The sequence below is a fragment of the Panthera onca genome, chromosome B4 (genome assembly GCF_046562875.1).
Source record: "Panthera onca isolate mPanOnc1 chromosome B4, mPanOnc1 haplotype 2, whole genome shotgun sequence".
Classification (NCBI taxonomy): domain Eukaryota; kingdom Metazoa; phylum Chordata; class Mammalia; order Carnivora; family Felidae; genus Panthera; species Panthera onca.
In genome coordinates, this window is record NC_138345.1 from 82,135,873 (window position 1) to 82,146,376 (window position 10,504).

The 10,504-nt window shown below is 46.9% G+C and overlaps 2 protein-coding genes and 1 long non-coding RNA gene across 10 annotated transcripts in view; 2 read left to right on the forward strand and 1 right to left on the reverse strand.

Annotated features, from left to right (window-relative positions):
• The window catches only part of IKZF4 (IKAROS family zinc finger 4), a 26,336-nt gene extending 20,540 nt beyond the window's left edge, over positions 1-5,796 (forward strand). For all 7 annotated transcript variants that reach the window (XM_060657320.3, XM_060657321.3, XM_060657319.3 and 4 more), the window contains 3 exons: positions 547-696; positions 1,167-1,298; positions 1,921-5,796. In XM_060657320.3, the coding sequence (XP_060513303.1) occupies positions 547-696; positions 1,167-1,298; positions 1,921-2,681 (1,043 nt within the window). In that variant the 3' untranslated portion in view covers positions 2,682-5,796. The remainder of the gene's footprint in view (positions 1-546; positions 697-1,166; positions 1,299-1,920) is intronic.
• The window catches only part of LOC132694235 (uncharacterized), a 10,861-nt gene extending 2,931 nt beyond the window's left edge, over positions 1-7,930 (reverse strand). For both annotated transcript variants that reach the window (XR_009617212.3, XR_009617211.3), the window contains exons 1-3: positions 7,781-7,930; positions 1,184-1,307; positions 433-800 (exon numbers count right to left, since the gene is read on the reverse strand). This is a non-coding gene — a long non-coding RNA (uncharacterized LOC132694235). The remainder of the gene's footprint in view (positions 1-432; positions 801-1,183; positions 1,308-7,780) is intronic.
• Positions 7,931-8,057: 127 nt separating this feature from the next.
• On the forward strand, positions 8,058-9,926 carry RPS26 (ribosomal protein S26). Its single transcript, XM_060657335.3, has 4 exons — positions 8,058-8,165; positions 8,431-8,608; positions 9,377-9,507; positions 9,817-9,926. Exons 1-4 carry the CDS (start codon positions 8,163-8,165, stop codon positions 9,850-9,852), a joined length of 348 nt encoding a protein of 115 aa, XP_060513318.1. The 5' UTR covers positions 8,058-8,162; the 3' UTR covers positions 9,853-9,926.
• Positions 9,927-10,504: the final 578 nt, after the last annotated feature.

Genomic DNA, 10,504 nt, shown 5'->3' on the forward strand with positions numbered 1-10,504 from the left:
GTAAAGGTCAGTGAGAACTGTCCCTCCCCCCATTGACAGATCTAAGGGCTCTCATTTCTGTTACCCCAGGTCACCAATTTCCCTCAAACCGAAGCAGATAACTCATAAGCAAAAAAATCCCCTTGTCTGATAAACAGCACTTACACCCGCTTGCCACATGGAAAGGTTAAACCACAGTCTGGGCCCCAGAATCTGAGACCCTGGGGTGGGGCCAGCCTGCCTGCCAGGGACGATCCCCTACAAAGTCCCTGGGTCCTCCCTTCCATTTTTAGCAGCAGTTTGGCCATCGTGAGGCCCACCAGCAGTCCAAAGCTATATGACCTGGCTCGCCTCTGTCCTCCCATAGCTGCGCACTGGCCCTCTTCTCCACAGTTTGGTTATCTGTCCATGCTTGCAGCTGGAGTCAGGGAAGGAAAGACAAGCCGAACTCACCTGAGCGACATCCCTTCCTCCTCAAGCCCATGAGCCTTTGCTCCTGGATGGTTTTGTAGAGCCAGGGTACAGGGAGAATTAACTCATGCCATCTGTCTCCTGTCTCCTCCACAGTCTCCTCTCCCACGGTGGGCAAGCCCTACAAGTGTAACTACTGTGGCCGGAGCTACAAACAGCAGAGTACCCTGGAGGAGCACAAAGAGCGGTGCCACAACTACCTACAGAGTCTCAGCACTGAAGCCCAAGCTCTGGCTGGCCAAGCAGGTAGGGCTGTAGGCAGGCCTGTGGGGGAGTTGAGGGCTGGGTCAGAGGGAGTGCAGAACCAGGATGATTCCAGCATCTACCCCCTCTTCACAAAGGGATGCGATCTGTGGAAAAAGGACAGTTACCTCAGTAAATCTGCCAAGCCCTCCAGTCGGTGCAAAGCCCTGTGGTAGGTGCTGCAGGGAGATCCAGGGGTCAGAGAGGATTTGATCTATGTCCTCAGTGTAATGGGAGAGAGAAAACACAAGGAAGTATAAAATCAAGGGTCACATGTACATAATTGTCCTTAAGTTACTTGAAATGTTGCTAGGATGAGCTCTGGATGGGCGGGGAGTGAGCAGAACCTAGTTTTCCAGGTATCGGGTATGACCTTCCTTGGCTACCGACCTGCTGATTTTCTCCAGGCAAAGGCTGCTGGGCTAATGCTACCCCCATTCAGCTATTACTTGTCTCCACCTCCTTCCCCCCAGGTGATGAGATACGTGACCTGGAGATGGTGCCAGACTCCATGTTGCACTCATCCTCTGAGCGGCCAACCTTCATTGATCGGCTGGCCAACAGCCTCACCAAACGCAAGCGTTCCACCCCCCAGAAGTTCGTAGGTAAGAATCCTGTTGGAGAGAAGACATCAGCTTTAAGCCACAGCTCATCTAAATCTGAGCTCTGGTAGCCATTTGACCAGCTAGGTCTGGAGATTTGATTTGGAAAAGTGGTCTGGTAGTCTCTGGTGCTCAGAAAACATCCCCAGAGAACAGGAGGGGAGTGAAGAGGGAGAAGGTACCTCAGGAGGGTGGAGAGGGGTCAGTGTTGAGGGGTCTCGTGGTAGTTGTAAGAGGGAGGGGTCAGGGAGCTCAGGTTCTTCCAGGTTTTGAGAATAGCAAGGACTTCAGCCTGTGGGAACTGAGAGAATGACTCTTAGTGTCAGAGGGAGGAGGTGTGAGTGTGGGGTCCACCCATCTGGCCTTGATGGCCTTGTTCACTCTCTAGCTTTATAAAGAGTAATGAAGGAAGTTTTAAAGATCAGTGGGCTGGGACTGAGTCCTTCCCTAAGATTATAGCCTGGAGTTGGGGAGTGGCCCCAAAGAGGACCTGACCTTGAGGGAAGTAAATGAGGGGTGGTAAATAATATTACAGCCATCCCCATGGTAAGAAAACAAAGAAGTAATCCTGGAGGAGCTTGGGAATTCTCCAAACCCAGCTCTGCTGAGGTCCTCTTCTCCACAGGTGAAAAGCAGATGCGTTTCAGCCTCTCAGACATCCCCTATGATGTGAACTCGGGTGGCTATGAGAAGGATGTGGAGTTGGTAGCACATCATGGCCTGGAGCCTGGCTTTGGAGGTTCTCTGGCCTTTGTGGGGGCAGAGCATCTGCGTCCCCTCCGCCTTCCACCTACCAATTGCATCTCAGAACTCACACCCGTCATCAGTTCTGTCTACACCCAGATGCAGCCCCTCCCCGGCCGACTGGAGCTTCCAGGGTCCCGAGAAGCAGGTGAGGGACCCGAGGACCTGGCCGATGGAGGTCCCCTCCTCTACCGGGCCCGAGGCCCCCTGACCGACCCTGGGGCATCCCCCAGCAATGGCTGCCAGGACTCCACAGATACAGAGAGCAACCACGAAGATCGGGTTGGGGGGGTGGTATCCCTCCCTCAGGGTCCCCCACCCCAGCCACCTCCCACCATTGTGGTGGGCCGGCCCAGTCCTGCCTACGCCAAAGAGGACCCCAAGCCGCAGGAGGGGTTACTACGGGGCACCCCAGGCCCCTCCAAGGAAGTGCTCCGGGTGGTGGGCGAGAGTGGTGAGCCCGTGAAAGCCTTCAAGTGTGAGCACTGCCGAATCCTTTTTCTGGACCATGTCATGTTCACCATCCACATGGGCTGCCATGGCTTCAGAGACCCTTTCGAGTGTAACATCTGTGGTTACCACAGCCAGGACCGGTACGAATTCTCTTCTCACATTGTCCGGGGGGAGCACAAGGTGGGCTAGCCACCTGCTGCCCTCCCCTCAGTCCGCCACTCCACTGCCCTGCCTACACGAGTCTAGCTCTGTCCCCACTACATCCCAAGGAGTTTTGCTCGGTAGCCCCCACCACTGGCTACCTGACTTCATACTTGACCCTGACCCCTCTTCACCTATTCTCCTCTACCCTGATTGATTTAAGCATTGTGATGAAACAGGCTTTTTTGCTTACATTTCTCCTTTTCCTCTTCTCCTCTCATCCCAGCATATTCAGAGTTATTTATTAATACAATTTGTGGATGTTTCTTTTGCTTTTTTCTCTTAACTTGTATCAGTCGCTTGCCACTCCCCCCACCCTCCTGCCCACAGTCCCTTGCCACTTTAGACCTCATTTTTTTTTTCTTTGATCCAGCTTTCTCTAACAGCCCTAGGGGTAGGAAGCTCCTCTTAGTCCTAAGAGTTCTGAGCTTCTTGTGTTAAGTCCTCACCTTTTGCTTTATCTGATTCTTCAGTTTTGATGCTGATAGCTCCCTCTGGCCCTCCGTTTGCTCTGTGGCATTATATCTCCTCTCTGGGACCCTCCAACCTGGTACTCCATACCTCTTGTGCCCTCTCACTTTAGGCAGCTTGCACTATGCTTGAAAAAATGAAGCTTTCCTCATTTGGAAGTAGGAGGGGCTGAAGAAATTCTCCCCAGGCACTGTGGGACTGAGGGTCCTCTTGATGTTCCCCTAGTAACGTGAGTTCCCCAAAGCCCACATTCGGGAATCTCCCTCTGGGATGTGATCTATCTCTTCTCTCCTCAAACAACCCCCAACACAGCTACTCTCTTCAACCTCCTCGTCTACTCAGTGGTGGTTTTTCTCTCCTTGGAGTGCCCCAATTTTATATTCTCAGGGGCCAAGGCTAGGTCTGCAATCCTGTCTCTGACACGTTGGGAGCCACAGGTGCCTAATTGGGAACCAGGGCATGGGAAGGGGGTGGTTTAAAATTCTTCTCTTTCTCTTCCACCTCTAAACTTCTTCACTCTAGTGACCTTCCTAGGCTCTCAGGGGCTCCTACAGTCCTTGTCCTATGAGAAACTAGTGGGTTGCTGCCTGATGACAAGGGGCATCTCAACCCCTCAGTCATGCTGCCTTCTTCTTCTCCCCGCAACCCCCTGCAAGATTCACCCTCATTCCCAGGCTTCTGGGCCCTGTTCTTAAGATCAGTGGCAGGGAGAAAAGGGTGTCTCTTTTCTCTCTTCTAATTTTCAGTATAACCAAAAAATTATCCCAGGATGAGGAAGGGCATTTGCCCCTCACCTTATTCCATTCTTGTCCCGGCAAGAATGGGATGGGCACAACTGAACTGGGGGTCATCCTTTACTGCCCCCTTCTATACTCAGTTCCCAGATGTAGGGCAGGAGGGGGCACTCTCCTCCTGGCTACAGCAGAGACCCCCTGGCTTTTTGGGTAACCTAGTTAGTGAGAAGGGGGCAGGAGGAGATAGCTCTACTGCAAGTGGAGGTCTCTTTCTACAAGCGTTTTCTGCCCCCAGGCCACAGCTATCCCATTCTCTGCTTCCTTGAGATTCAAACCAAAGGCTGTTTTTCTATATTTAAAGAAAAAAAGAAAAAAAAGAAAGTAAAAACCAAACACAACACCTCACAAGTTGTAACGCTTGGTCCTCTCTCTCTCTCCTTTTCTCTTCCCTTCCATCTTTCTTTCCATATGTCCTTTCCTTATTGGCTCTTTTGCCTCCTACTTTTCTCACTCCCTATCAGGGATAATTTAGGGGGATGGTGAAGGGTTGGCTAAGGAACAGACCCTGGGATTGGGGCTCCAAAGGGCTCTAAGAAGAGTCTACCTTACCCTCTTATGGGAAGGGAGACCCTAGAAAAACTTCTCCTCTTTTTCCTCCTTTTTCTCCCCCATTATGTAGTCTCCCTGAGAGAACCAGATTGTCAGGAAGGGGCATTGTGGGTTGATTGTTCCTCCCAATGTAGCAATAAACAGATGCTGCCAAGGGCAGAGGATGGGGGAGTTAACTGGAAGGAGAGTGGTCTCTAGATAAGGGGAGAGTCTTCTCAACAGCACCCTAGGGAACTGGCTCCTTGTTTCAGGATGGCAGCAGAGCTGAGATTAATATCTAGGGTTCTCCTCAACTGTTCTGGTTATTGAGCCCCTTCCTGTTAAACTTACCCCTCACCACCTCTTCTGCGTCTGCTGTGTACTTGGTGACACCTCATAAGGACTAGTCCCTTCTGAGGTATCAGAGCCTTAGGGTGCCCCCATCCCCTCCCCCAGTCAGCTCTGGCACCTGTAACCTCCTGAAACATGAAGGACTATGCTCTGAGGCTATACTCTGAGCCCATGAGAGCAGAGACTGGAAGGGCAAGACCAGGTGCTAAGGAGGGGAGAGAAGGGCACTCTGTCTCTCTCCAGACCATCACTGCACTTTAACCAGGGTCTTAGGTACAAAATCCTACTTTCCAGAGCCTTCCAACTCTGGAACCTCAAACATCCTCATGCTCTCTCCCAGCTCCTTTTGCATAAAAAAAAAAAAAAAAAAAAAAAGTAAAGAAAAAGAAAAAAAAAAACCCACATTGAAACCCACATGGAGAAAAGAGGTGTTTTCCTTTTATACTGATATTCAAAACCAACACCACACACAAAAAATTTCTAAATAGACACTTTTCCAGACCTTTGTTTTTTTTGTGTCAGTGTCCAAGCTGTGGATGGGATTTTGTAATACTTCCAGCAGCTTCTTTCTTTGTGTACATAATATATATATATTATATATATTTTTAATCAGAAGTTATGAAGAACAAAAAGAAAAAAAAATAAAACACAGAAGCAAGTGCAATACCACCTCTCTTCTCTTTCTCTCCCAGGGTTTCATTTGTAGCCTATGCTTGGTGTCTCCTTGGACCGTACCCTTTCACCTCCTCCTCTTCCTTTGGTTTCCTCCAACCCCCTTTTTTAAAGAGTTTTTCTCCTTTCTCAAGGGGAGTTAAACTAGCTTTTGAGACTTATTGCAAAGCATTTTGTATATGTAATATATTGTAAGTAAATATTTGTGTAACGGAGATATACTACTGTAAGTTTTGTACTGTACTGGCTGAAGGTCTGTTATAAATAAACATGAGTAATTTAACACCCTTGGTTGTTTTTGTAGACTTCCTTTGCTGTAACTTTCTGCTGGGAGGAAGGGGGGCCTCCTTGTTGTATATTGTACTAACTACTAAACGTTTTGAAGGTGAACAAGTCTAAGACTAAGAGGAAGCCAAATAAGAATGCTCAAGTTGTTCCCACAGAAGAACAGATTTTTCGACCTACACTGGGAAGTGGAGATTTTCCTACCAGGAGTGCCTTCAGGATAGAGAAAGCCCAGCTTGCCTATCCGTCCAAAGTAGAGATTCATCAAACATTTGTAGAGTACCTACTATATGCAAAACACATTACATGCCTAGGGAGATACAAGTTACAATAATATGAGAGATTAAAACAATAGGATCTACCACTTCCTGAGCATCTCATAAATGCCAAGCGCTGTGCCAAGTATTCATTTAATAGTAGAAACCACCTACAAATAAATGATCCATCATTACTAGTGAAGAAATAAAAACCCAGAAGAGAATAAATAACTTGTCCGAGACTCATCAGCCAATAAATGTCAAAACCCAGATTTGAACCCAGGAGTGTGTAACTCCAAAGTCTGTGTCCATACCTTTATGCCAGGGAATGCAGCCACTGAAACTCCTAGGTTATAACAATCCAAAGAAAAGCCAAGATAGGAACATTAACTTGATTCTTAAATCTTAATTATTTTCTGTCCCCTTCACGCTGCACTTTTTTCTGTTTTATCTCACTGCCAATCCATACACTAACGTCTGCCTTCTGTTTTCCATGAGACTATATTGAAGTGAAAATTGAAGACACTTCCATCTAAAGTCTATCATTTTCTGTGCCTCATTAAAACTAACAAATTCAAAATTGGGAGAGACCATGAATACAGTTGTTCTGAATCCAAAACAAAGTTAGAAAATAAATTTTAACCCCAATAAATTGGATTAGAGATTAAAAGAAACTGAAAGAAAAGAAAAAACAAAATAAAACAGATGGGTTTCTTTTGAGAGAAAGTAACTGGTGTTCAGACTCCAGAATGAGTCATGAATGAATTGTGGATCTCCATCTGTACCATCTTGGGTCTGAATTCTGGGAGGTCCACTTGACACTCTAATTTTTTCATATTTGGAGACAACTGGGTGGTTGGCCGCCCATGGATAGCATTCCGGCTCAAAGCTGAAGACTTTCTGAAGACTCTTCAGAGGTAATTGGAACTTCTGTGAATGAAAGTATGTTTCAACCATAGGCCAAACTCATCACTGAGTGATGAAATCACTTCAGTGGGGCTTGGTCAACATTTATTAAAGCAAAGTATAAAATAGAACATATCATTGCACCTTACGTCCTAAGGCAAGTACTGTTTCATGAAGTCTGTGTTTGCGTTTTGTAGGTTTGTGTATTTGTGTTTGTGTTTGTATTAAGTACCAACGTAAAATATATTTCTACTATGGGTGGAATCAAAATTGTTGAAGTTACTGTTCCAGACTATATACCAGCATCCATTTTTTGTTGTTGTTAGGTGGGAGGCAGCATAGTGGAATGGAGCCAGGACACCACCTACTAACTCTGTGACTTTTCGGCAACCTCAGTTTTAACGGCTCTACACCTCAGTTTTTCAATCTGCAAAGTGAGGATAATAATAGTACCTCCCTTACAGGTTTGTTGAAGGTAAAGTGAATTAATATTTATAAAGCGCTTACTACAGCGCTTGACACTATGCTAACAGGATCCAGGGATTTTTTTTTAAGTGAATAAAAAACAGCCCTAACACCCACGTACTTCCCAACGGCCCTTCAAAGGGTTTTGTCCGTATTGGAAGGAAGAATTAACAAAATGTTTTGTTCCCCAACCCACTCCCGTCCTCCGTTTCTCAATCCCACACCAAGTAATATGACTGTCAGAGAAATAAGCCGAGAGCGTCCCCAGGTGGCGTAGCTCCGCTTTCGTTCTAAGTGGTCGCAGCCAAGGGCCTGCCACCTTCGCACTACAACTCCCATGCATCCCGCCAACTCTGACCTTTAATAGTACGGTTTGTGGTCTAGCCCCGGGCAATATCTGCGTATAGCGTCGCAAAAACCGGATAATTACAACGCCCAGAATTACTTCCGGGGTAGGGTGCCGTGGTGCTTGGTGGGAAACGTATAACCTTAATTTTCTTCCGCCAGCTGGTTAAATAGTCCCATGGTCACTGTCTGCCACGGATAACTAAGCTCGAGAAACGCCTTTCTACCCTAGATTACAGCGTAAACGCGGGATAATAAAGAAAATTTGAGTAACGTGGGTGGCCGTTCTTGGTATGTGTCTCCTAAATAGTGTTCCTGTGTGAGCGGAGGGATTTCGTGCTATATAAAAGAGCCGGGCTGAGCTCAACATCCTCTCTCGGGGTCTCGTTTCCAAGATGGTGAGTAGTGGCGCGTGGTGAGTGCGGGGGTCCTGGTGAGGCCCGAGAAGAGCAGATTTGGGAGGTTTGGGGATTTCAAAACCTGGGCCATGGTGGGGAGGACACAGAGTGTGTATATTTGTTCCGAACTTGGAGGGATTTGCGGACGGACTGAAGGTCTCAGTGGAGCCTTTTTAGGGGCTGCCGGCGAGGACTGAAGCTGGTAGGAGGCTAAGGTTGGGAAAGTTGCGTCCCCTTTATAATAAAGACCTTCATTCTGATGCAGACCAAGAAAAGAAGGAACAATGGTCGTGCCAAAAAAGGCCGCGGCCACGTGCAGCCTATTCGCTGCACCAACTGTGCCCGTTGCGTCCCCAAGGATAAGGCCATTAAGAAGTTCGTTATCCGGAACATAGTAGAGGCCGCCGCGGTCAGGGACATATCTGAAGCGAGTGTCTTCGACGGTGAGTGAGCTCTTGGTGCAGCCCTTCCCCACTTGCAGGCTCTTTTCGTTGGCGCGTTTCTGCCGCGTCCTAGGTACCTTCTATGCACATTTAGAACTGTTGACGGTTAAAGAGAACGGTAGTTTTATTATGTATCGTTCTTTTTTTGTTTTTTGGGTTTGTTTTTTTTTTTTTTTTCCACCCTTGACTGGGCGGTGTCTTTTATAATAGTGCAGTCTTTGGGTCATCGTTTGTGTCTCTTTAGAGAGTGAGATTCCAATGTGATAAATGTAGCAACCTTCACGGATTGTTGAAGAACGTTTGAATACTTACGAAAATGTACAGACTAAGTCTTTTGAATAATGTTTCAAGAATGAGGGTAGTCTCATTTGGTCAAGGGTAGACTTTTTGTAGCAATAGGCTTCCTGTGGTTTTGGTCACTTTTTCTTATGACAAATTAGTCTTCCTAGGGAAGGAAAAGGGGCCCAAGGGACAGACAGTGGGATTGGTGCAACTGTTGAAGGAACTGGATTGATTCTCTGTTTATAGGCTGTGGATTTGGTACCCATGATGACAAGATGGGTTAGTGTAGGGGTCCGGGGGTGTTCATTTGTGAAAATGCAGGTGTGTTAAATTATCAGAAACTGAACAGTTGCTTTCCAAGTGCAACTTTGTACCTATGCATGAGAGACACTTAATTGTTTGTTTTTAACTGATAGAATAAAGGAGAGAACAAGTGCAAAGTGGGTATGATATCTACTGTTATGCCTCTTATTTTCTGTCTCTTAGCCTATGTGCTTCCCAAGCTGTATGTGAAACTGCATTACTGTGTGAGTTGTGCCATTCACAGCAAGGTAGTCAGGAATCGCTCTCGTGAAGCACGGAAGGACCGAACACCACCACCCAGATTTAGACCTGCCGTAAGTATCCTTAAAAAGATGTGGGAGGCAGAAGGGTGATGGACAGAAGATAACATGAAGATCCAGGGAATATCAAATTAAGCCCCTAAGTAGGTATGGTAGATGTAAAACATCTGCTTGAAGTCTCTTCTGAAGAATTGTTAGTCCCTTTCCGGTGGAGTAATGTGAATGGTGCACACCTACCAGTTTTTCTTGCATCTATGGCCCAAGTGCATTGTCAGTGCTGGGAGGGTAGTTGTCGAGTTCTTTGAGGGGATATTCTTTCATTGATGTTTTTAAAATTTATTCTGTTTTTTTTCCCCTCCCCAGGGTGCTGCCCCACGACCTCCACCAAAGCCTATGTAAAGAGCTAAGTCGTTAAGGATTGAAGAAAAACTGTTCTCTGGAAAAATAAAATAAAACAGATTGTACTTTATAAATAGCATGTTGAGTATATCTGTTAGAGTGGGAGTTGTATGTGTCACAAGTACTGTAATTACTTTCCATTCAAGTGTGGAGTGCTACATGGTCTTTTCATGGGGGAGAGAGTTTATCCATGTAAGTAAAACCTTAACTTGGTTTCTTTTGTATTTGTATCCTTGGCCTCCCCAACTTGCATAGCATTGTGGGGGGTGGGGGTAGGGTTAAAGGTACCTCTGGGTGTTAAGTCAATGCCACGTGCCTAGTGGATTAAGTTGGTGTCTTAAAACCGGGTCACGAGGGGTGCCCTGTCTAGGTGGCTCAGTCAGTGGCGTCTGACTCCGTTTTGGCTCAGGTCATGATCTCGTGGTTCGTGAGTTTGAGCCCTGCATCAGGTTCAGCACTGCTGGTGCCGAGCCTACTTGGGATTTTCTCCCTGTTTTCCCCTCCCTTGTTCACACGTGCTCACTCTTTCTCTCTCATAGGATAAGGAACTAGGAGGGTAAGGGAAAACTTGAGGAGTACATCAGGAGATGCTTTAGACTAAGGTTGCGTTTACCTCTAATGGGGGACATAAAGACTTTAACAGGAAGTACAT